Raw genomic sequence first — 27,363 nt, 5'->3', positions numbered from 1 at the left:
TACGTAGGTGGTGAGTAACCGTAGAAGAAAACACTCCAAAAAACCGGTCTTGCTATGGTGTCTGTTTTTTTACATCAAAGAAATATAGAATGCATATACCTTTTACTTCTTGCTTGTTACAATCGCTTTATTAATGGATCCTCGGGACTGTGGCAACAGTAACCAAGGAAGTTAAATAGCAGTGCTTGACCGAAAGCCGTGTATTCAATACATATATTAATGATAATCAATACTCATTTGGTACCTATGAGTTATTGATTCTGTTTTTCATTGGTGCCCATTTAATTCGAGACTGTGCCCTAAAATTAATTCGAGAGTTTTCCCTAAATTCACGTTCTAGCAAATCAAGTACGCGTTCCTTTGTCTAAAGTTATGGAAGAAAAATTCCGTGAAGGGTATATCATATCAACGCCTTGGCGATTAAATGTTATTAATCCATCCTCATAATTTACGGCGAAATTAAATTATATACAAATACTTCAGGTTGTCCACTTAAATTTGCCTGTATCTACTGCAACAGAAAAGGGGATGTTCATATATTTCGGTGGATCCCCTGAAATTATGAACTTCATATATACAAGGAATAGTCATTAATTTAGCAGGTTACCAACCTTTATTACCGCTCATGTAAAGGGATAGGGTTGAAGACAAGTGTCCCAACTGGTTACGTATGCATGACAACACCCTGTAAGTGAATAACATTAAGAATTATTGAGGAAAAATGGGCTAATTTTATGAATTTACCATATCCGCAAATCTTATTTTGGTGCGAAGTATTTCAGTCCTCATAAATTAATTTTCTACCGTCTTATGCCTAAAATTAAATCCTTAGAAAAAAGTGAGAAGCAAATCTTTATACTTTCCTTTTGATTTTAAGATTCACTCATTGGAAATCAGAGACTTTAATGATAAGATTTATTATTTTTCGTGATGAGTAAGAGACTTTTTGTCCTCAATAGAAGAAATCCAATTCTGAGGGTGGAAGACCCGGGCATTGGTCAATAGGATATGGTACTGAAGGCAGCAGGAAGCCATGGCAAAGATCCTCTGCATATTCAATGGGATGAAACGTTACCAGGTATGGAAAATCTTGTGACAAAAGTCCTGGAAATAAAACTTATCGCTTTTGGAACTCCCGGTGGATGTCGATCCAGGCAGTTCCTGGTACTAACACGAAAGCTATTACAAGCAAATAATCATTTGCGAATTCATCTATCCCATGAATGTGAGAACTAAGGGTGATTTGGAGAATAAAAAGAGAAATGGAAAGAAACCAAATGGATGCTTATGGATTAATTGTGAGTGAAATTTAATTTTGAAACTGAAGGAGAATAGTATTTAATGGGATGAAAACGGTTTAAGTAGGGGAGGCTAGCGAGAATAGAGGAAGTATATTGATTAAGGAGAACATGATAAAAGAGCGTTACCAAAATAAATGCCGTTGAAAGGGTGGTAGCAGACAACATAAAAAGTGAACTTAAAGAACACTGATTGCTAACCCATAAGCTTTGACCCTATTTAGGATCACAAAGGAGTTTTCTTAGATGTCGCTGGCAGAATAATTACTTAACTGAACTTGGCCCACGGAGAGCTAGCCCACGACTATCCAGTTAAGTAGAATAACTGAATAGAAAAAGTATTAGTATGTGAACACTCAAAATATCAAATGTCGTGATGAAAAAGTATTAGATATAGTATGTGTTCACTCAAACTCTTAATATAGCATATGGGGAAAGATCGGAAATTACAGTTTTGTAAAACTAGAATGTACTTTTGATTGACCGATAATGGGAGTTGATTTTCGAAAATCATTCTTCACTCAGTCGTACAGCAGCTGCTGCTAGTCTCACTATTGTTATATCGGGAGTGTTAGTTAACTTACATATATGTTGAACTCCATAGTGTGTGTTACCCCATTTCATGTTGTTTATGTGCAGACAGATGGGACTATTTGAGAAAGATATTAGTATATGGTGAGCAGCAGGAAATATCCATTAGCCTAGGTGATGCCTCTGGACACCCTCAACAGCAGCCAAACTAAGTGATTTTTCAGGTACCAGATTTGCCTTGGAAACCATAGGTGATGTCGCAAGGGAATCTTATTACCTTGCTAATGCATGAATTTCATACACCTTGGGCTTATTATTACGTGAGCTCTACCCTCACTTATCAAACTATGACTGTGGTTTTAGTGGGAACTCGGGTTGAACCCTGCAGATTTTAAGCAGTGAATAGTGAACAATGCAGATTTTAGGAGAAAGGGGAATGGATTAATTTTTTTGTCTCGTATCAAAGGTCTAAGTGCTATTGAGTTGCTAGTTTAATGCTCAGTTCCAGTTAAACAAATTTAATGAGGATGCATTGCACTTAATCTGACAGCAACTGCATATCAAATGGAGTGCAACTTTTCTGAACCTTCTATTTTGACTGGCTGCTCTTAAACTTTGAACCTTCCGGGAAGGGATTTGCCCATGCATTTTTTATCATAAATAAATGTGAGGGCGATCAAAACATATCTTTTACCTCATAGTATACTCTGCCAACAAACAACAACTTCTCTGTCCTCATTGGCCTATTGTGGCCTTGCGCTTCCATCTTATGGCCTCTGAAGCTATAAAACTTCAGAGGAAAATGTTCTTCATTTAAGCCAACTTCCAAAAGATAAAAGCCAGAGAGGCATTAAAGTTAGCGATAGTTCACTTGAAATTTTTAAAATACCTTTTCTTACCTTTGTGAATTGCATTTACTCACACACTCAGGGTTTACAAAGATCCCTCCTATGTCAGTGACCCGCCAATCACACAGATGAATACAAAATAATAAAACATGTATGCACACTTTTGCTCATTCACTCAGGTGTGTTTACAGTGACCTTTGTGATTCACACGTACTTACTTGTTCAGGGTTTACCAGGATTCCTCCTAAGCCAGGGACCCATCAATCATACAGAAGTAACAAATGAAACAGATTGGATGTACGTAAACACGCTATCACTCGGGTGTATCAGACCTTTGTGAATCGCACACACTCACTCCCCAAGGGTTTGCAAGGCGTCCTCCTATGTCAGGGACCCGTCAATCACACACACCAACAAAAAATAAGGAAGTAGAAATAGATTTATTTTTATGAAACAGTCGGGGACAGGTAAGTGCCTAGAGGAAACCTGACACCAGGTGTTTCGCCTGCCAAGCAGGCATCTTCAGAGAAGAATCTTGTGCCAATCACGTTTACCGTCTCGGCTATCCTGTTTTCATTGCTTCAAGAACGTAGGTACATTCATTTTATATTTAGAAGACATAGAGAGTTTAATATGAAGTGTGGTAGTATAAGAGTCGGAAGCCAAATAATCTTTGAGGCAAAAGGGACTTGAATTAGTAGCCTTTGAGGTATGGGTTTGCAGAAGAATTAGGAAAATACATTGTAGGGAGAGGTATGATACATTAACACCATAGTTTCAAATGTATTGGGTGAAGAGAGGAATTTTCTATGTGAGATCAAGGCAAAATATGAGGGTGGGGTGGATATCGATGATGTGATAGAGAAGGCAGGATGCAGGATAAGAGGGGCGGATAAAGGCTTCTTAGATAGCATGGAGGAAGTATGAAGCACTGAAGAAGGAACATCCAAAACCTGCCTTTACTAGAGAAATAAGGGAATGATGAGTGAAAAATACAGTGGTTTTTAATAAGCCTAACTTACTTAATTTATAATGAAATATACAGTAAAATTTTCTTAATCCCCAATTCACACAAATTTGCCTATTTTTAATCAAGAAAGGCCATGCGAAGCATTTCAGAGTTTGTTTCATGTTTGTATGGACAAGGCCCATGAGAAAGAACTTTCATAAAATATTTCATGAAAGCTTTCTCTGTATCCTAGGAGATAATTCACCCATTGACATGATGGCATTGGAGGACAAATGTGCCACCAACTGCTAGTCTCTTCACTTTTAACCCATATAATTGTTTTATGCAAAATGTAGTACCCTAAGGGAAATTTGAAGTTTCACATTTGACATTATTTGATTATAAAATGAAATGCACACATAGGAATCATGTTGGGAAGAGTCCTGGAACAAAAGTGATTAGCTAACAGAGTGCTTAGGCAAGAATAGAAACCAAAGTAAATGTATATTTTGGATGTAGGTGTTCATAGCTTTGATAATGTTGAAGCAGCAGAGAAATTAAATAAATGATATACGAGGGTCATCCGGAAAGTAGTACCCGTTCGTGCCGCATGAAGTGCTGACGACGCGAGTAGCCGCTGGACGAGGTCAGATAGCTTCAGTGGCTTGTCTGCCTTCTCTGAGCCAAGTTGCGTGACGCTAGCATTGCCTGTGTTGTTTCTGTGATTGTTTACAATGTTTAAAAAAATTGAGAACGCCGCCAGTTGTGAAGTGAGGGCAGTGATTAAATTCCTCAATGCAAGAAACGTTCGCCCATGTGATATTCATCGCCAATTAAAGGAGGTGTATGGAGACAATGTAATGGACGAGTCGTCTGTTCGGCGGTGGTGTCGCAACTTCAACATGGGGAGGGGGAACACACACGACGATGAGCGTTCGGGGAGACCGTCTGTCATTACAGACCAACTGGTGAGCTCAGTTGACGAATTCGTGAGGAACGATCGGCGCGTCACAATTGATGACATCTGTGAGCATTTTCCCAATGTTTCTCGAACAATTGTTCATGAAATTGTTAAACACCATCTGCATTATGCAAAAATTTGTGCAAGATGGGTCCCTCGCGTATCTCAATGAGCTGGCGGCGAAGGACTATGCAGCAGGAATACAGAAACTTGTCACACGTTATGACAAATGCCTTAATTTGCTTGGAGATTATGTTGAGAAGTAGTTTAAAGTATCCTCTTTCAAATAAAATTTTTTATGTTTGTTAATATTTACTTTTGTGTCTTTATTTCACGAACGGGTACTACTTTCCGGATGACCCTCGTAGAATGGCAAAGGAGAAGAAAATTTAGTGCTCTAAATGAGAGATTTGAGTGATAAGATGAATTTAGGATGCACTGATTCCAAGAAATATGCCATGCCAAATGCAAACCCACCCCAAGCTGGCAGAAGTGTTCTCAAAGTTGTTACAATCCTTTAGTTACCTGCATTATAACTATTTGTAATTTCTTATGCTTTGTTAGATTCATGAAAGAATATGATTTGTTGTTAGGCGTACTTTCAACCTGCATACTATATGTCTCCACATCCTTGTCATGACAAGGGCATGTTTAAATGAAGGAAAATAAGGGTCAAAGAGAAGTGTACCCAAATTAATAGACTGGTTCACATAAAAGGCAAAGCATTACCTAATGTAGGCATGTCATACTTATCTTTCTTACACCATCTTTGACCAAAACACACATGTGCAGGCTGGTGTTAGCAGTGGGATTTTTTCTCTGTTCAGCTACGGACACCTCCGTTTTCCCATCTCTGAGATGCACCTGCCTGACTCACCTCCAGGTGTCTTTCAGACATGGACTCTTACCATTATAGCATATAAGTGCGAGACCCATGAGGGTCACCAAATAAATTGGGAGAGTGCATGTGTCTGCAGTGTGTTCCTTTCCTTTTGCATAGCTTTTTAGCACAATTGACAGGCTTCTGCCACAGGAGTGAAGTAACCATTAACCCAAAATGTTCAATTGTGCATGCAACTCAACAAGGGTCGCAAACCAGAGTGAGAGGATTTGAACCTAAATTTTGTATTTTTTTTGTTAAATATATTTTATTATTTTATAGCGATATAAAATTTCTCCTCTTTGTACACTTTGCACTTGTTAATAGTATGGCCTCCTTTTCCAGGATTTTATTTTAACACATGCAGATATAATCTCCAATTATTTCGGCCCATCTTCTTTCTATTACATAGCATAGATCCTGAATTTCAGAAGCCCCAATTTACATTTCATTGATGTAACATTTTACCGAATTGAATCTTTTTCTGGGGCACAAAAAGTGAAATATTCATTCTTCCTTGCCACCATACACATGTCTTTATTGATTCAATTTGACATTGAATTGTATCACCATAGAGTTCAATCACAAAGGAATGGTAGCAGCAGCAATCATTTGTGCTTGAAATGTGGACTTTTTTTTATTTATGTATTTATTTATACCCTGCAAGCCACCGCCAGGGTGTGTGGCAGGGGTGGACTTTGCTGGTGTAAAACTAAGGTTATCTCTCCTTTTTAAGTTTATATTTTACCTCAATTGACTTGATTTTTTCAAAATAAATTCTCTTACGACATACATTCCTTATAAATATACAGCTTTTGTAGCTGAAATAAAATTGAACATATTAACTCTTACCTCAACCAATTGCAAGTGGTTATAGTACCTAGAGTAGTGCAAGGAAATAACCCCTGAAAACACAACCCTGAGATTGTTGAAATCCTAACCATTTGGTGGATATAGAATCACATGCATGCAATATTACATGGTTACATTGTGGATTTTGCATGTCATGATGAGAAAGCTCCCAAGTGGGATGAAATCCACCTCTTCCTTTTGAACAAGTATGCTCTACCAATTACAATACATGAAAACATTTTGCTTGTGCTGGTTAGCGTCTTGGCATCAACACAGTTGCGGTCACAATGCCTGAGAATTGGTGAGGAAGGTGTTTCAGCTTTAGGTTTAGCTTGGATGTGCATCGAGAATTGAGGTTACTATCTAAATTCTCTTAGAAAACCTAAGGTATTCTTACAAATTAATTAATAAATTAATCTATTTCATTTGAGCATAATTTAATCATCTCAAGCAAACTCGATGCTAAAATCAAGTCATCAAAATCTCAATAAAAGGGCAAGATGCATCATAGGTAATATTGTCTCTTCCTTCACAGCCAATTGTATCGACAAATTATTACTTATAATTTTACCCTTCTAAGAAGAGTTTTTATATTTTTCAGGCTATTCAACTATCCATAATAAAATTTTAAAAGAAAGAAAATTTTTATTATATTATAGTGACAAAGTTTCACTCAATAAAAAATAATAAAAAACCACAGTACAAAAGTAACATCCTACAGATAGCTATGTTATGTTACATGTTCAAACTTGCCTCAATATAGTATTTGTGAGAATGATCTTTGTTATATGTTAAAAGCTGATTGATACATGAATCTGAGTTCATTGGCCTATGACAGATATCTTCCAGAACATATCTGTTCGACACAGAGAGAAAGAGACATTGTTAGTTTTGTGCATTCAAAAGTCAAGGCATGGCCCACATGGTTAAAAAGGAACCATTCATTTTTTTCTATAGGCCAAAAAATTGGTTTCACCAAAACATGTGCTAATCCACAGTTTCAATCACCTGGTACACTGCTTTGGTATTTATCTTCGGGATTTAAAACTTCACATATCGTACTTGCAAATATTGCAAAATGAGTTCATTTGCACGAGTTCCACTTCAATCAAAGAATGATCCAAGTAGCACTTTTCATGAAAGATTCACTTCAACACAACGATATTCTTGTAAACTTTTACTTCCAAGTTTATTTCATATAAGGAAGTAAATCTCATAACTTTACAGTAACTTAATTCCAAATCTTAAAATTTCACAGACATCTGAAGAAATTATAAATTAACAAGAGAATTAAAAATATACACACATGACTGTACAAAATTTCCCCTGCATCTCACTCTGTCACACATTTATTGCATAACACGCACTTCACGAAGGAAACAAAGCAAATGCCAGATAATACCAGCAAGCAATGGAGAGGAGTGTTTAAAAGGTACACACCATCAGAATGGCATTTACCATCAACAGAAGACTGACAACCTTAAAAATCATAAGTATCTCTACTTTTACAGTGATAGGATGTGTTTGATCAAACATTTTGCTACCTGAGAATCCATCAAATGTGTTCAGAAAATAGGCTTACAGTCGCCACTGGCTCTTCAAGATGGTTACTGATGATCAGCATCATAGGACTTGCATTACTTTAAGAGAAAACTAAGCCTCATGTCATCAGAGGCAATGCCTCCTACCTGGAGAGTAAAAATTCCCATCAGAGTGCATGACCGGATTGAAAATGCTTTTACATGTGAAATCAAATCTTGGGGCTATTAAGGATTTCCACGTCAATATTTAGTAACAGTATTATGTTAGCAATCACAGTTGAACATAGAATTCCACAATTGCAGAGGTCACCAAGGATTTGAACCCCTCCCTTGGTTTGACCGAATTTCATTCTTTGGGTATGACTGAGAAAATCCAGACTTTAAAAAATTATATATTTATATATATGCATGTGTGCATATATATACATATATATGGACACACACACACACATACATGTATATATATATACATATATATACACACACATGCACATACATACATATACATATATTTGCGTGTGTATATATGTATGTATATAGCTCTGACAACAGTCACAAACAAAAAGTTCCAAAAAAAAGAAACTATAACTAAAACAGGTTTCAAGATTGCTGTGTTCCCATATTAGTACATATTCCAATCTCAGTTGAAAATCGCACTGGCACCCATCACACAAGCTGGCTGCTTGAATTATTTAGTGAACCTCTTTACGTAGATATTCCTTATTCCTCAAATTATGGATGAAGGCCATATAAATCAGTCTTGATACTTTTTCCACACTCATAAAGTTTTCAAAGATGTTTCTCACTCAATATTGCACTGGCTTAATTACAAACTTTTACTGGAGATATATATATATATATACCAAACAACTTCAAAGCCTTAGGTGCTTCTATTAATGAAAGTGAAACCATTCCTTACCATCGTGCATTACAGCTTATTCACTTTTACTTGCCTAAAACCCAACTATAGCACTTAACTCGACAGGACAATTACCACTCGGAGGAGTAACCCAACTGTTTTTGTAGGAGACACTTGGTGACTTTCAACAACTCAACAATCAGCTACGAAATCATGTCTTGCCAAACACTCCCGTTGGATGATGATGGCGATGATGCATCCCCAGAAGACCCTGAAACAAGATTCAATGTTTCAATTGAGAGATAATGCCAAATTCCTCCGTCAAACCTCATTGTTATACTGCTTTGGCAAACAAGAGATCAAGGAAAAAGAGTTTCTGAAAAGGAATAATTGGGAGGGAGTATTAAATATAGGTCATTAAGGTGAAAGAATGTCAACAATATGCACCTTTGATGTAATTCAAAACCAAGACTCAGGGAGTTGAGGGTGCTTAAAGATGGGGTGGATTCAGAACCTTACTCATACATGATTTTAACCTTGAGGGATTTAACTTTTCAGGCATGATCAATGTATGTGGGTTGTTCAATAGTTCCTCAGAAAATCCAAGAGATGGAGCAGGTAGTATCGGAAAGGATTTGCTTACAGTTTGCCTCATCTCTCACTACAATTTATTAAAGTTTCAGCTATATTCACCATGTGGTTTCATTTTCATGGTCAACTGAAACAACAAACTTTACTTCATTAAGAAAAATGGAAAAAAATGAGTTTTGTGCCTATTTATGAGGGTTAACACCATTAAAAGAGATCAAAGCCGGGTTAAATGAAGTTCATGGCACACCTGCTCCTGTATTAGCAACTATTTACAATTGGTAAAATGAGCTTAAATGTGAACATACATCCACTAATGACGAGCATCGTTCTTAAAATCCAGAGGAAGTGACTTCCTCCAAAATGACTGTCAGAATACATGATATGGTTTTGAGAGATGGATGAATCTAAGTTTGTAAAATAGTCGAGGCCACATGCATAAAATAAGGTAAGGTGTTTTCAATTTTTCACAAAAAATTGGGTGTGAAAATAATCTCAGTGAAATGGGTGCCGGGTTTTTTCTCAATGGAGAATACATGGTTTGTATGAAAATTATCAGGAACAGTTTCATAAAAATAAATCTATTTCAGATAATGCTACAATGCCTCAAAATTCTTCAAAGTACATCCCTTGAGCATCAACAAGTCTTAGCAAGATGGGTTCTGCATTTGCTCTCAGTGGAGAATGAATGCAATCGTGAGGCCGATTCAGAACCTGGTTTGACACTTTTTTCTTGCAATCTTGATTAGTTTCTGCATTGATACATAACTGAACTGTGGACAAAACATGAATACACTACTGCACCGCAGAGACAAAATAGTCGAAAAAACAAATTAAAAACCTTTTGGCTCTGAAGATTGTAAAGACAGTGAAATGGACAAAAAAGGGATGCACAAGGAATCATCATGGAACATGTGTAACTGAATGCAAGATTCTCATCATATAAATCAATGCATTCTCCTCCACGAAATCTAAATTATTTTATTTCTAAAATGCATATAAATTTATCTACCATTAATTATGACCAAAGCAAATAGAATAATTCTAAATGGGCAGGACTTTAACAATGATTTCATTTACCAAATGCCATTTTAGATATTACTCTGATTGAGGATGTAACAGTTTTCCCAGAAATTTCTACAATAGTGATTACACATGCTTACTTAAATGATTCCTTTCATTGAAACTATCCATTCTCAAGTATGTTAGATTTCCATTACTTTCATGTTCAGAAACAGGGAGTGCATTTCACATGGGTGCAAATGATGTATATGAATTTATAGATACATACAGGTATACAAGGGGTACCCTGGAAACCTGATATAATGAGTAAGGTATATAATGAGAATATTATGGGTAATACCCAAGGCACAGTTTATCGCCTAATAATTTACATGAACCATAAATTAGTAATGGTGAGGCCTATACATGTCATCCACAGTAGTTGTTTGATAGGATGGGTGACTCAACAGTCTCTAACTCTCAAACTCCAGATATGATCAGCCGGAAAATGTGTTTTATACCAGCTATATCAGCAGAATGTTCACTATTATTTAGAGTGAAATACATCCCACCAGATTGATGGCACACATGTTCCGGAATTTCCTAAATTGGATAACAAAAAAAAGCATGGTTTGTATGCTAAATTCTCGGATGACACAAAGTTTCAAAGAGTCTAAAGCTCTGATGTCACAAATTCTGTGTTAGATGAGTGCCGAAAATGCTAACCGACCAACAAGAAGAGCAAAGAATGTCCAGTGGAAGAGTGTTTTTGGACCAATATTAGAGATGACATGAACTTGCACCTAGCAACTATTTCCTCTTCCTGCACTCATGTAACAGTGGCTTTGTGGACAATGGTTTGAAGACAATGAGGAACTCAAGACTACTGTTGTTAACTGGCTCAATTCCCAGGCCGAAAACTTCTATGCTGAGGGATTAAAGAAGCTGGGGCAGTTACGAAAAGCACTTTGAAGTGAATGGTGATGTATAAGAGTAAAGGAGGCTTGTAGGAAACTTAACTGTCAATAAAAACCTTTTCATACGAATAAATCTTTTATGACCAAATGGCCCTTACACTTTGAATCTACCTCACACAACATTAAAATATGGCGACGAATGCCTATTATTTTTCCTGTAAGTCATAAGAATAAACTGATATGTGAGTATTAAAACAGCATTGATAAAAATGCAAACCTGATTAAGCAAGTAATTTCATTTGCTAAGCTCATGAGCTCTCATTGCATTGAACTTCCACTGTGCATGTATGGAAAGGAGGCCAGGCAAAGTCTCATATGGCCTTCCAGCCACCGAAGCTAGTATAAGCGAGGAAGTAACAGGAGGGTGTGAGAACATCTCCTTGGAGGCCATGCATAGATATTTCCAGACAGCATTTTCCGAGTGGCAATATCATCAATATTTTCTTTATTTTCACACAATCAAGACAACAAACATACCTTTAGTTTTCCGGAATTTCTCAGCTGGCCCCCATATTCGGATGGAGCAGTCATCAGAGACTGATGCAAGCATTTGGTGGAAAACTGGATTCCATGCCACACAGTTGACTGTTCTGGTGTGTCCAGTGAGTGTTGCAATTGGTAACTCACGTTTTATATGCCAGACATACACTTTGTTATCTGCAACATTTAAGGGAACCACATTAACCGAAATAAATCTTAATTATTTTCAAGGATTACCATTACTAATAAATCATCATTGATCTAGAAAATTGATAAGAATGAGGTTAATGAAAAAACTTCACATTGTCCTTTAAAATACATAACATTTTGGAAGAAACCAAATAAAGCAGCAGAAATAAAAGTATAATCTTGCCATTTCATTTTCAAAACCAAAAATAGTGTTTTCACTTTTTTCGTAGCTATGAGGCTAAGGCAATGGTTTCACATGCCTTTTGGCATACATTATACTAAATAATTCCGTAAATAATTTGGAGTCATACTCTAGAACAACTTGTGAAATCCTCCATACTTTTGCAGGCAGTTTGCAATTTCATCTATTGTGCCCATTGTTTCTGGCATACTTTTAGAATGAAATTTACATGCCTTATAAACATAAAGAATGATTGGTGGACTACTGATTCAAATGTTGAAAGTCTCCAGCCAAAGAAACACAAGAGCCCACATGAATCAATCAAATTGTGAACAGGTAATAAAAAAAGACTGAGTCGAGTCAATGTTTGCACCTCAAAAGAAATAAAATAAGATTGAAGGTTAATGTGTTCTGGTAATCCAATTTCTTCAGGGCTGTGCTCGGAGGTATATTTTATGCAATACCACAGTACACAGAACATGAAAACATAAAATTGAAGAAGCAATGAAATCTTATCAAATATTGCAAAAAAAAAGCTAAGCACTTCTTTAATTCTTCATTTTATACCCCAATATTGTAACCATTTTCGTAAAATATAGCACAATACTAGTATAAAAATATTGTAAGATTTCAGTTAAAATTCCAGTGAATGTTGTTGTCAATAATGATGGGGAAATAGAGGAAAGTGAAGAGGTAGAGTACAGATGGGTATGACGGCAGTATGTAGAAAGCTAATATGAGGTGGAAGTGTCTAGTTTATTGATATAATTCATACCAAGTCAGCAGAATGATTTCCTTGTATTTACAAAGCCAATTGCCTCTTTTTTGCATGGGAGGCAAACTTTTATGAGTGGTATCCGTAGGGGAGGGGAGGCTTGAGGGTAGGGAAGTGGGGAGGGGGGGGGGGGTAGATGTCGCATAAAATGGGGTTAGGAAAGGATTGGTTTATTATTTAAAACTCATTCCTTGCAGACACACATGGGAAAAATGATGCATCACAGGCAAGTAATTACACCACTATTCGCAGGAGAGAGTTTGGGAGTCTAAAAGGAGGTTATAACATACCTTCATAAACAATTCATTGGTTGCATTAATTTGAAAATAGCAATATAAACATGGAATACTACACATATAAAGAGATGAAAATAATTACTGAAAAATTTAATAAAAATAAGATTCTACCAGGCTATGCCATTTTATATAAAATCTGAGTTCAGAAAAATAATTCTTTTTGATGCAACATTCACTATCCAACAAAAGAATTGAGAAACCCCCAAATTGCATTAATTTTCCCTTTTCGCAAATCTGGTGCTTCACTACCCTGGAAAAGCTAGCCTGGTGCATGAATGAGCTCTACCTTTAAGTGCTGCATTCAAGTGTCCCTACATTCAAAGAAGTACAAGGTGGTGCGAGTTTTAAGTACTTGCACCTCCAATCACAGGGGAATCCTTGAGAAATTGATAAAGAAACTCTTTGGATGGGCTAACCTTCACTGCCACTCGCCACAAAGTCCTGATTCACTCCACCAAAGCAGCTGTGGATAGTAAAGTGGCCCTGAGTGACACCCTGGAATTTCCGGACAAGGCAGCGGTCCAGGAGATCCCACAGGTGCACACCCTGTGTGGCCACATTCAGCAGTGCCAGCCGGTCCATGCGGTCAACGGAAAATGCCATGACTGGGTGATCCTCTTGGAGTCTGCACAGAGAGAAAAGAGATGAGTACTAAATTGAGGTGCTTTCTTGTGTGTCCAGGGCATTTGCCGAGACAGCAAGAATCTCCTCTTTCCCATTTGGGAAAAGGAGGAATGGTTTCATGGGTGATTTCCCAGGCTGCAAAGGGCAGCTTCACTTTCACAAACACTGTTTTGAGTAACTTATAAATTAAATGAAAGGTTTTCATTGCATCATGAGTGACCCAAAAATGTTAATTAATTAAAAGAGCCGAGATAGAACACTTGAACTTCTCAAAAAAGTTTCCTCAGGCATGCAGATGAAAGAGTCACTAAGGTGATAATTAAAATTCTTACATGTTGAAGTCCGTGAGGTCATCAAAATTATAAGCCCTCACTCTGTGATGGGTATCAGCTGCGAGGACTGTTTTCCCATCTGAACGACACCAGAGGCAGTTGACTCTAACCCCTTCCCAGGAATCCAGGACATTACCTTCCAGATCCTGTAAGTAACACATTGAAAAATAATAATTAAATTTTTTTTACATATTATATTACATTTTTTTACATATTACATACACACATTACAATAAATCACGTTGAAAAATAGTAATAACTCCAAAATTTTACCAATTCATTTATCAAATAAATCAAGAAACACTACACAGATGAAAGAAAGATTTATTTCACGACACTGACTAATAAATAAAATAAGCATTATTCTCTTTCCTGTTTATAAAGCTTTATGGCTGTATGTTTCTCTTAACCATAATCAGGTAAAGATTCTAAGGCAATTTTCTTGGTGGCAGTGACATGCCCAAGGTTACCTACTAGATTTTGACAAAAGCATTTACGTACACACAAAATGGAACAATTTCATTAACAATGACTATGGATCAATTTTCTCATCTTTATTTGCAATAATTAGACATGCAAATCAACATCACCATTTATTTGAAAGCAATTATAAATTACAAATAAAATAGGATCTCATGAAAAATGAATATGGAACCTTTCTGTCACTTTTCTATCCAAATTACTAATTATTAACAACTGTTACCCTTTTCATCGAAAGTAATTATATAGGTAAATTGGAATATAATCTCATGAATAAAATCAGAACCATCAATTTATGATTATATTCACCAATTATACACAAATGCTGAACCAGCTTTTCCCCATCACTGACCTTCATAACAACCAATGATCAACTGACTTACTATCCCTTAAATCCCCCCTAACAACCCAAATCTTAGATAGGGGGACATGAAGAAGCCTCCTTGGCAGGCAAAACACTTTGTGTCTCCATATAGAGTAAATATTTGGGGTTAATATCTTTCGTTCCAATTATTTTAATGTCCAAAACATTTTTTTAAATATTTATATAAACACAAGTCAAACCATAGATACAATTACAAGTTGGCCATAGCAGTAGCTGGACTTACACATTGGTAAAATTGCCCACGGATACCACCGGTCACAAACTTTTTTCCATCCCGATGCCACGAGCATGAAGTGAGGGAGTCCTCTGGTGACTGCGATACTTTGACACGAATTTCACCCGTGTCAGCATTCCAGACCCAGAGTTCAGGGCAGTCCTCTGGACCGCAGGCAATCACATGACGACTATCAGGGCTCCAGCTCAGGTAAGCAACCCCGTAAGAATGGCCCTCCAAGGTCTTGCGGTTCTTACAAACCAAGGTTTCCTGTTTTTTGAGGTATTAAGGTTAAGAGCATTAGGATTGAGTTCAAACTTCAGAAAACACCTATACATTCATAATACTTGACTTGATTCAACTACTTGATCAGTCACTACCAGGCACTCCTAGTTCTTGAGGAAATCTCTTGGATCTGGCCTCTTATGGGAGATGTAAAACGTATACAGTTAAGTTGTCTATCACAATGGTTCATCCACATTTTGTTTGTTCATCCTCACTTAAGTATTGAAGTCACCAACCAAGCCAAACCTTGTGGTCATTCAGGGGATTATAGGACAACTCATAAGCAACATTAGCATAGACTTTATTTAAAGATACATTGTGTTTCACCTTTATCATCAGATCATGCCACAAGTCAGAGAAACATGTTGTACTCTAAAATAAAGTCTGCGGAAAAGCGCAAATCTTTTAATAGGGATACTATGACAGCTATTCAGTAGGGAATATCATGCTTTAAAAGTAGCAATTAACATTTAATTAAATAAATTAATCAGCTATGACTCCTGTGATGGAAACCATAAATCTTCATTTTTATCATCTTTTCCCTGTGACTACACCAAGGGCACTAATATCCTCAAGAACATGACCCTCCCTCCCCTTCATCCAAACCCATCCATTGAGAGGGCAGAATTCCCTCACCCCTCTGAGTCATCAACACCAACGCTCATGTCAAATCACCTGGACAACAACCCAACGATTCCAGGTACAAAATGTCATTGGCGTGGCAAAAAGCAGAGCATGTCCTCCTCTTGTATTCCCCACCGTTAGTTTCCCAGAAAGACCTGGCATCCATGCAATCATGTAAAACTACATGTGTTAAGCCAATGGTGTCCAGAGACACCATTTGCTAATGAAACAAGGATTCTAAAACTAAACTGACACACTCTCACACCGCCACTCACCATTGAGCCTTTCCTCACGGCACTTTGAGAGGAATGTGCATTTTCTGGTCTGAAAAACTCAATAAGGCTATGGAATGTGATATACAAATGCCATAGGTGGTGAAGCTTCACAGTGCTAGGGGAAGTTTCACAATTAATGTCATGAATTATATTTTTAGCTATTCTTTTGTAAATAGGGCATACATTTTCACGAAAACATTGTGACAATAAAATATATTACCACACATTCATTTCATGCAGCAATCAAATCAATGGGCTGGAATTTGTTCTGTCGACATGAAAACTTTTGAAAGATCCCAAAAAAGCATAGCACATCTCCAGTCTCCTACCAAAATCTCTATCCAACATTAGTTTGACTCTAATAATGAACAAATGATAACTGTCTCCCACTAGATAATGATTTATTACATAACCAGTTTCAATGTACCACACCATCTTCAGGTGTTCTTCAACTAATAAATGAGGTGACAATGACTGGTGTTAAAGTAATGGCATGTTCCTTAACAATGATAATACACTAATGATGTTGTTTTCTCCATGGCAGTGTGTAACTAACAACTTTTAATTCCAGAGTAAGATGCCTGATATCATGGTGGTGGAAAATTTAAAAGGTTTTGGGTTACATGTCCACCAACATCTTAAGTGGGATGAACATATCTTCCAGGTAGCTAATAAAATTAATTCATTTTACTACCAGAAATCAGTTTTAAAACACACTGTAAGTTTAATGTCCTAAAAATGTAATATTATGGCTAGCTTTACTCTGTAACATCTTATGAAATTGTAATCTGGGGAACATCATCCTCATTAAATCAAATATTTTTAGTCTACAAAAAAATGGTAAGACTCATATGTAATAAACCTTATTGCACACATGATTGACCTCTTTTTAAATATTTGGGAATATTAACTGCACCTCTTGCATATATATCTATCATGCGGTTACCTATGCCGTGAAAAACAAGATTGACTTTACAATGAATAAAAGTTATCATAGTCACAATACCAGAGGATGTCAAAAAATACAGGTGAAAACATCAAACCTGTCTATGGTAGCTAAAGGGCCAAAATCAATGGGCACAAAATGTTAAACGATCTGCCTAACCATATAAAAAATGAGACAAGAATCTCACTATTCAAGAAGAATCTATTTGCATATCTGGTAGACTAGTGTTATCATAGTATAAATGCATATTTAGGTAAAACTTATTTTATTTTGTGATATTTATGTAATACTTATATTTAGCAATTATGTGATGTATATCCCATTGATGTGTCCCATACACCTGTCATGTATTCTTAATACTATACACTGAATAGTGTCTGCTGGACAAATAAATATATCATTATTATTACCAAGGGGAAGAGTGTTATTATTTGTTCATTATTATGTTTGAATTCCACCATAACACGCCTGAAACAATGCAAATTATCAGTTTGACTGATGCAATTGTGTGATTTTGAGAGATTTTTTGACATTGGATGGCCTTAAGACAATGGTATCAAATCTGTAAAAGGCATCATGGATGAAATTATGGAGGACCTGAATTCAAATAAATGAAAGATGATATTCCTCCAGGGGTTTTAGGTTATTTCACCCATCAATTATTAGAAGATAGGTAAATAATAATCATAAAATTCATTCCATTTCATGTTTTCTCCGCAACTTTGTCAATGCCTGACCATGAAGTTAAGTGACCATTCACATGATGGGTGGGGCTAAAGTGTGACCCACAACACGAAGTGACCTTGGCTGCAATGAGTGAGGTCGGTTCTCTTGGGTGAACTCAAAAATTTGACTCAGGCCTTCATTTACACTATAGGATGACTTTGGCCACGATGTATACCTTAGTGGTAACAATGGCTTACACGTGTAAACAACATTACAGTTTAAGTACTAATAATGCAGCTTAGGTTTATGATTCTGCATTTGTAATTAACAATTACTGCAAACACATTGAAAAGAAGGCATGAAAGTCCCTCTGTTCCAATCTGACAGTAACTCATGAATGAGTGAGCACACTGCTCATTACATGGAACATTATGAAGGATTTTACATCTGAGTAGTTAGTTTTCCCCAAAATGAAACTCACAGGATCAACATCCCAAATAATGACTGTGGTGTCCTTAGAGCCAGTGGCCAACTTCATTCCATCGGGAGAAAATCGGCAGAACCACACCTCATCACAATGATCATTAAGTATTTGTATTGTCTCGCAAGGAAATTGCTCCCTGCAATAAAAGAAATGGGATCATAATTAAAAATCAGCATAAACACCAGATTTGCAAGTGTAGAACTGCAGAATAAGAATAAAGAACCATCCTCACCTAGTGCACATGTGATCAACCAGGAGAGAGACATTCTCCAGACCACTTTCTGAGTGAGTGTTGTGATAAGGGCAGCGGTTCTTCTGCAAATCCACAGCCTGATTGAGCAAGGTGTGCAACCTGTGGTTAAGAAGACAATGTTAAAGCATTCAAATGAATTCCCCATGACATTTATCAATTAAAATTATACAGCTTTGGATTACTTGCATGATGATCAACCACACAAGCGCTCAGGAAGAAAATTTATGACCACATGAATGACAACTCTAGCAAAGAATAAATCAATTATTAATACAACCGTCAATTCTCGAATTACATAGACTTTTTAGTTAATCCCAGTTTCTGTTTCATAGGTATAAAATATCAAGAATGATTGCACTTATGAAAACATATGAATATGTAAACATGACAGCAATGTTTGCTAGTGATGCAGAAATGCAGTAATATGATGACTCCCTCTATTCTAAAGCACAACAGAGATCAGTTTATTTTCAATGTTGGCACCGACAGCCAGTAATACAATCTGTAGTAATATTGGATTCAATATCCATTACTGTAATTAATTTTATAGTATGTGAAAAAAAGTCCTTACTAATTTATTATGGGTCAGGGTAGTCCAGGGGTACAGCATTGGACTACTGACTGGAAGAACTGGGTTTGATTCTGGGCAAGCGTCTCTCGGCACCTACAGCTTTGCCCAAGCTATGTGATTTTTTGGGTACCAGATCTTACTAGGGAACCACAGCTGGCACAGAGTATGGACCTGGCCTCCCTACCCTGATGTGTGAATTACACACGTTGTTGGGCTTTGTATTGGGTGAACTCTACCATCAACCAACCTTTGGGTTGGTTACTTTGTATATGTTTTCACTAATTTATTAATGCTTATATTACAGGTATCCCTGATTAACCTGTGGTGTTCATGGTCCTGAAATATTCCATGGTTGAAAGTAAAAAGGTTGGTAAGCTACTAAGCATAATTATAAAGAATTAAGGTGAAATCTATGAGTGGCCCACATTTCTATGCAAATGTGCCTAACAGTGTTTTCACTCACGTAATATACATTTAAATGATGGCACCAAGAATTGAGTACTGCACTCATTTGCCCCTGTATGCATTCATTAAAATGAGAGCGTTTAAAACTTAAAAATATTTGCTATATTAAAAAATACTATAAAATCTTCTCGAGCATCTTCAGAGTGTATATGGTTAACTTTTGATTATGCAGAGAAAATAATTAGGCACTTGATTGGAGGCAGTATGAGGCAATTCATGCTTAAATCAAAATGTCACAATGCTATTAGAGCACCTCAATGGAAATTGAGAGGTGCGATTGAAATAGGAATATTTTATTGCATCACATATCCTAAGAAATTCTATTCTATGAAATTCCAAAAGTGGGTGAAATTGTAACATATCAACAACTTTTATTCACATTTAAAATATGGGATGATGATTTTCATGACGAATGACACCGATTTGAGCACAAAGCAAAGGTATGAAAAAGTCATTTCCTTAATAAAATACCCAGACCAACTAAATTATGTGACTTCCAACTAATGACAAAAACCGACAAAAGTATTTATAAGGTGTGATTCCTATAATTGTACAAAAATGAACTTTCATAAGATGACTGATATGCAGTAATGGATACAAGTATGCACTACTATTTACCCTCCAGTATCTATAACCTATCATCAACCATTAAGATAGAAACATTCCCACAAGGTCACACATGCTAAGAGAAAGGGAATTCTTTGAGGCTTGAAATGGCCAAGGTTCAAAGTAAGGCCAGGAATGCCCACAGGGGATTCAGGAAATCTGCCAAGCACTTCAACAAGTCTCAAGAATGCCTTTCTATAACCAATAACCTTCACACTGCAGGAGTAGTGATCGTCAACCTATAGATTTCCTTTCCTACTTACCTTAACACTAGCTAATTGCAAGTAAAGCACTCATGAAAAGATTACCACATTTAAAATCATCTTCCCAGTAGTTTTTCATGGATCTTTAAAATTCTGGGGTTATAAGGAACACACAAGATATGCATGAGGCAATAGAAGGGTAAAACTGTACCTTTACAATGGAAGAATACTTATATAAAACAATCAGGATCAGATATTTTGCTATGGATGACATTACTATTTCATCTGTTCATACCATAAGGAAGCTGAATTATATTGAAATATTTTTCAGCTTGAGAATTCACATAAAACTTACTGAAAATGAGACCTGATGCTCTTTTCTGCAATGTAAAAGTCATGCTTATACATCAATGTAATAGATATTGCATTTCTAAAAGAGCCTTGGTTAATGCAGCCAACTACCCCATGCACTCAGCTATGAAGTAGGTGGCTCAAATCTTAAAAGCTGCCACCCCTCTGCGATTGGCACACTCCTGCTCATGACACTGACTGCCTACCTGGGGCACACTCTCAATTGTCAAGAGACACAACACCTAGAACACCTAGCAGCCAATGGTTTCCGCAACTCTTTCAGAGCTGTCAATAGGATGGCTTGGTTTAATGTGGGGGGAGGGGCTGAAGTGATGGAACAGAAGCCAGCAATCGCTCTGCAATCCCTTTCATTCCACGGCATGCTACTGCACCAGGGTAGTAAGTTCTTAGTGTTCCAGTACCGAATGTAGCCAGTAAGGAGTCAAATTTAGAGTTTGGTGGATTCATCGAGTCAATGCTGTCTGTATCAGAGATATGACTTAGAATTTCAACAGCAACACTGGAGAATGGAATCTGACATCAGTGATTCCTAGATGAGACCCAAGTTTGGAGAGCCACTTTAGATGACCTTTGCAAACCTTCACGTAGAATGTATTTCTGTGGAATAGCATTCCTCTAAGAACAATGGCTCTAAAGGTATAATGTATCAACAAGAGGGTCATTGATTCTGCTATGAGTGCACTGCAATTATTTCAAACTGTGTCATAGAACCCAACTCCTCCATTATCTACTCCACTCTTACCAAATAAATATTAAAATCAGAACTTGATTTAGATCATTTAAAAATACAAATTTGATCTTGTTTTCATTAAATATTACTGCAGCAATCAATTGCATTAGCTTGCCATCAGTACTGATTACTGTCCTCAGCATATTGTTCTATAAGAACTTTGGCCTAGTTAAGGACAATAAAATGTGACAACCACCTTTCCAATTGATAACATCACTGGCTTTTTTAACCTGAATTATGCTGCCTTCATTAAAAATCCATTTCATTAGTGAGAATCCTTCAGCAACACTAACATTTGGAATTATCACACTTGTATGCGCATGAAGCTTGTGTATTAAGTATTCACTTTACCAGCAATGTACTGAAAATAATGCGACAATGATTTCATTTAGATTGGTGGCACTTTATTCTCCGGATAAGTTCAGGCATTATGTGGGTGTGGTTGAGTTGAGGCTGTTCATGGAGTGGTTGAGGAGAGCATTGCTTCCATGTTCTAGTATTTGAGGAGAAAGAGTCGCTGTGGCCCTGCTAATGTAACACCATGTGTTGGCACACCATTTGGAGGCTCATGAGACAGCTGAGTCAAGAACATACACACACATACATACGCACAACAGCTGCTTAATACAGAAAGGGAAAAAATCATTTAACTAATTGTCATTAAACATACATAATGCATCATATTTAACACTTTTCAATGCAGGCCTGAGTACACTAAATGCTAACCAAAACAGCAACAAGATACATATTAATGAGTAATATGAAATGTGGCATCCTGGGGCAAACTGTAAACCATATTACATCGATATAGAGTCATAGAGTATGTAATGGTGCATCAAGCCATCGGTATGAACAAATACTATTCAAACATACTACTCAACACAGGACATACTATGTACACATTTACAAGTACAGACAAAAATCTCCAAGGTGGATCAAGTAAACTTTTAGCATGTAACTTGGTCCAAAGTAACTTCAATATATCCCCAACCAAGTTATATACATTTAAACCCCTAGCACAGATCCTAGACGGCTCACGTGAATATATCAGACAAGCAGCCGTTGATTTTTTGGCAGTCTTTCTGCCACATCAAAGTGATGGTCTCAAAACATTTAACAAACCATTAAACATTTAACCAACATAATTCCAAGCACACACACAGGGAATTGGACAAGTACAAGGTGAGTAAGGACCAACCTTAATGAAATTTAAGTGTACAAAGAACTAAAATAAATGCCTCAACTATAATATAAAATTCCTATGAACATGATATTATCCCAGCATTACATTATTGCAAGTCCATTGACATTGTCTGATCTTAAAAATTGAATATTATGAATTTGTAATTCATCTTTCACAACATTTCCCCCAGGTCAAAGGCACTTGAAAATGGACTGCACCACCCTTTGGAGATAACACCTTTGTCAGGGTTTTGAGACACTTTAAAAAGTTAGAAAAGTGACCAGCTTGCATTGACTACACCATTAACTTGGGCATGAGCAAATATTTAGATGGGAAAGGTGGAAATCAGGGCTGAGAATCACTGCTAGATCAGATTGTTACTCCTGATGAATAAAGTGATTTTGTCGTCATCAAACAATGGGCAATCCCTTTCCATTTAGACCAGGAGGATAACTACTGGATGGGTGAAGAGTTGTAAAGAGGGGGCGTGATGGTGCAGAGTGGGGGGGAAACTCGGGCTTCCCCCATATGAACACACAGCAAAGGATTAGAGCACAACAAAAATAACTACCCCTCCTGGACAATAATCGTAGGGTATTAATTAGTTAATGCCATGCCCCTACTTGAAGACATCTCTGCAATTGTTCTAGCAGCCAGTACCCTTGATGGAAGAGAATTAATAGTTTTCCTAAGCAATATTTCCAACCTTGTGAATTAACCAACCGACATTAATTATTTAAATAAATCATTTGCCACTAAATTCTGACACAACATTGTCATGATAATACATAAAAAAGAATGCAATTGCTGCCTTCTCAGTCCATGCTCTCGGGGTCTAACGATGCTTTACATAAGAGTGATTCAAGGATTGGAAGTGATGGTGGTCTTCGGTCCAAATAGAGAGGCGAGGTTTGAAAGTATGCAACCAACACTTGATTCTGCCAGGTGTTTAATAAACGATTATTTTAACTTTAAAAGTTTTCCCAACCATCCTTATCACAAAATTGGTCCAAGTGAAAGAACAAAAAACAGAGAGGGTCTGGTAGGAGTGGTGAGGGACAGAAAAAACTTAAGCACACTGAATGAAGGTGGAAATGCCTTGGGATACTATACCTTCGAGGAGGAAGCATGATGGAGGGGGGCAAGTACTGCTGCAGCTTGTCCATCAGAAGGGCCCTCGAGTTGGACCCCTTACCATCCCAGCTGGCCCTTTCCTGCAACTCCTCTCGGCCACTGCACATCATGTAACTGTAGCAAAGTGATTGCGGGAAGAAATGAGATTTGGGAGGCCCAAAGAGGGCACCCAAATGCATGTATACAAAAACACACATATATGCACATGGGATAAAATGCATATACAATAACATCAAGTCCAATAGCTATTTCACACAAATTGAATAGAGATAAATAAACAATTGAAATAAACATAATAAATATTTATCCTTGATCTATAATCTCAAGTGATAAGCCATTCCCTGTAAAGGCTGTCCCTCAATGGACTCATGCACTGCACTTTCCATTACTTGTGAAGTTTTGATGACCAGCACTTTATCCAAAAGATGTCTGAGATGCATATATCGCATAAAATTAACAATCAATTACATTCCTAAGAGGAAAAAGTACGGTTTATCATACAGATAGTTGAATGAATGATTCTTACTTGATGGAATTGCTGCGGTAGCAAAACATACAAATATTCAAGTTCACCAGTGTATTTTGAAACATTTTATCATCCAGTGACATTGCATGGACAATATCACATTTGAATTTGAAGATGAGTGGGGAAAAGAAATATTCTTTACCTCAAATCTCATACAAATATTCAAGTTCACCAGTGTATTTTGAAGCATTTTATCATCCAGTGACATTGCATGGACAATATCACATTTGAATTTGAAGATGAGTGGGGAAAAGAAATATTCTTTACCTCAAATCTCATCTCTAGGTTAATTTACAGGAGCTAGAACAGGGCACAGTTGGAAACAAGTGTGTTAACATTTGAATTATGGAGGGGCATGAGGTGTGATTGAGAACTTGGCCAATTGGCAAGAGGTGGTGGAGTAGTCCTTACCTGCTCAACTCATGGACTCGTATTGTGTTGTGCTGCAACGGGGTCAGTTCATACCGAAGTACATGTAAGGCATCAAGAACACGGCCATCTTCCAAATATTCCAAATATTTTTGCTCCAAAAGCAAAAACTTCATTTCCTGTTGGATAAAAATGGAAAATAGGCACTAAACAAATTTCATATTGAATCATATAAAAATATCAATATTTTCCCTGACTTTCGGTTAATAATTAGGCTATGACAGAAGATGACAAAATATAAATGACTTACAATAAGACTGTGAGAAGATTCTTCCAGTAACGGCTTCAGTTCATTCAAGTCATTGTCAGCCTGTAAAGAATTTCCATGGATTGTATGTCTATAATTCTGATGAGGAAAAAACAGCGAAAAATAGGTACTTTGAAAAGCACTTCCAATGCACCTACCTTGGTCCAATCGCCATCCATTACGTGCTGACGGAATTTCGCGGCAGCAGGATGGTCCAACCGACAACCAGATTCAAGCATCAGGAGATCGGCAGTTCGGCTTATGAAAACAAAGTATTAGCATTTATTACTCATAATGCCAATACCCATTCTCAAGTATGCAGGTCCAGAAATGTCGTGATGGATGCTTATTATATTCTAATCATATTACTTGTTTAACTGTGGACAGTCCGAGAGACGCAAGAAAACGGTGTCTTTTCGGTATTAAAACCATATTATTTCGTTTGGCCACACTGAAGCATGATTTTCGACAGCCATAAACACTCGCATTTAAAAATATTCTTCACATGATCACATACCTTCTAAACAAAAATTATCATTGATACGTACCAAATACAACATTTTCAAGTTTAGATCTTTAGTTCACCACAGTTATCCGCATAGACATGAAGGAAATTTCGACTCATATACACGAACAAATATTCGATGTTTGTTTACATACAATGTTTCCAACCATAAAAAAAAACTTGTCAACAAAATGCTTTTATACCGTCTAATATTGACCAACGATGACTTAGCACATATCTATTCAATACATTGCACGACATAAATTTTCATGAAAAGCTGAATTAATTTTTAGGCGTACCCTAAATTTCCCCATGGAAAACTGGTAATATACATACTTAAGGCCAATACTTTTGAGGTGTTGGCCGATCAGTCGAACGATGTCTTGGTTGGTTTTGTCTATTATCTTAGGGGCAATATCTCCATTAGTTTCTCCGTTGACAGCATTATTCGCTCCATGTATATCCGATCCATTTTGGTGACTGGAGGATGCTTGTTGACCCTCAGACGCTCCATTGTGTTGCGCACAGCCATTCGTTGCCTGCTGCATTGTAGCTTCCAAAGTACGTTGTTTTTTGCGCGGTGGCGGAGCTAGCCCACCGTCGTCTGACTCCCCGCTCGAGGCCAGGCTTGCTAAAGGGTCGCCGTGATGAAATTTTTGGGAGTACAGTCCCTTTTCCGAAGAAATCTTGCGCGATTGCCAAGATATCCACTCACAGAGTCAACAGTACAGACACCTTCCCTCAGCTGAGCGATGTTTAGATGATGACGTCACAGATGAAACCTGGGAGTAAGAATCGCTGACCAGCAAAACGTCCTTTAAAGGAGCTTGGTTAATATAAACAGCGAGTTTAATCATTTAATCGACATGGTTATAATTTAACGATATGTTTATTGTGCATTTTTTCTTCTTCTCTTTTAAAGTGTTTTATCTTTATTTGAAGTTGCAGCGAAAAATGAGTGCATTCTTTTACTTTCACATATAGCATGAAAATTTATTTCAAGACAATTTTATTTGGTCATTGCGAAAATTTTTTCCTTTAAGTCTTTTTTAAAACTAATTTTTTCTATAACATGAGGAAATCTGTACATAATATCGATTATTACATAAATTGAAAGACAATCAGGTAATCGTTAACTCAATACTCAACAGATGGCGAAAGTGTCTGCAAATTCACATTATGTAGAAATGCAACAGCTGTGCTCAAGAGTTAGTACCTCAAACGCAGCGCCACCTTCGCTTATTTTTAAAAAGTAGCGCTCTATAGTATAAAAGTTTAATGTTCGAGAAAGAGTAAATGAGGTCCGATGGATTGGTGAAAAGTGCATTGCTATTTGTAGAATACTTGACTGCTCAAGATATACAAAGGGAGTTTATCATCATCAAGGCTACCCTAAAACATCTGAGATTTTTGGAGAATGAATTTATTATTCAAAGGTCAGTTGAATTATACATAATAAGTTGGTTTTTATTTCAAATCATATCTGGTGCCAATAGAAAAATAAAAATTTATCGAAGAACCTTGGAAACTTAAATCAGAAAACACAAGGTAGGGTACGAAAATTAATATCACAATAATCTTCTATGGGAATATTACAAGAACCCCAGTTAAATTAAT

At 36.9% G+C, this 27,363-nt stretch overlaps 1 protein-coding gene across 1 annotated transcript; it reads right to left on the bottom strand.

The window, feature by feature from the left end:
- Positions 1–6,971: 6,971 nt before the first annotated feature.
- LOC139699826 (WD repeat-containing protein 26-like) lies at positions 6,972–26,498 on the bottom strand. Its single transcript, XM_071598262.1, has 12 exons — positions 26,083–26,498; positions 25,400–25,499; positions 25,245–25,304; positions 24,977–25,113; positions 24,019–24,153; positions 18,755–18,874; positions 18,520–18,658; positions 15,252–15,512; positions 14,164–14,309; positions 13,624–13,832; positions 11,764–11,943; positions 6,972–8,990 (listed from the first exon to the last, which is right to left on the bottom strand). Exons 1-12 carry the CDS (start codon positions 26,292–26,294, stop codon positions 8,923–8,925), a joined length of 1,767 nt encoding a protein of 588 aa, XP_071454363.1. The 5' UTR covers positions 26,295–26,498; the 3' UTR covers positions 6,972–8,922.
- Between the last annotated feature and the right edge of the window lie 865 nt (positions 26,499–27,363).

This window comes from Hetaerina americana, unplaced genomic scaffold, assembly GCF_022747635.1.
Source record: "Hetaerina americana unplaced genomic scaffold, ioHetAmer1.1.p SCAF_10, whole genome shotgun sequence".
Classification (NCBI taxonomy): Eukaryota; Metazoa; Arthropoda; class Insecta; order Odonata; family Calopterygidae; genus Hetaerina; species Hetaerina americana.
Note: the sequence above shows the minus strand (reverse complement) of the source record. Positions and strands in the feature narration are given on the sequence as shown.

Coding starts and splice junctions, on each gene's coding strand:
- LOC139699826 (XM_071598262.1), bottom strand. CDS start 26,294: ATGCAGCAGGCAACGAATGGCTGTGCGCAACACAATGGAGCGTCTGAG. Junction 25,114..25,244: donor AATCTTCTCACAGTCTTATT/GTAAGTCATTTA, acceptor TTTATCCAACAG/GAAATGAAGTTTTTGCTTTT. Junction 8,991..11,763: donor GAAATTCCGGAAAACTAAAG/GTATGTTTGTTG, acceptor ATCTTGTTTCAG/GGTCTTCTGGGGATGCATCA.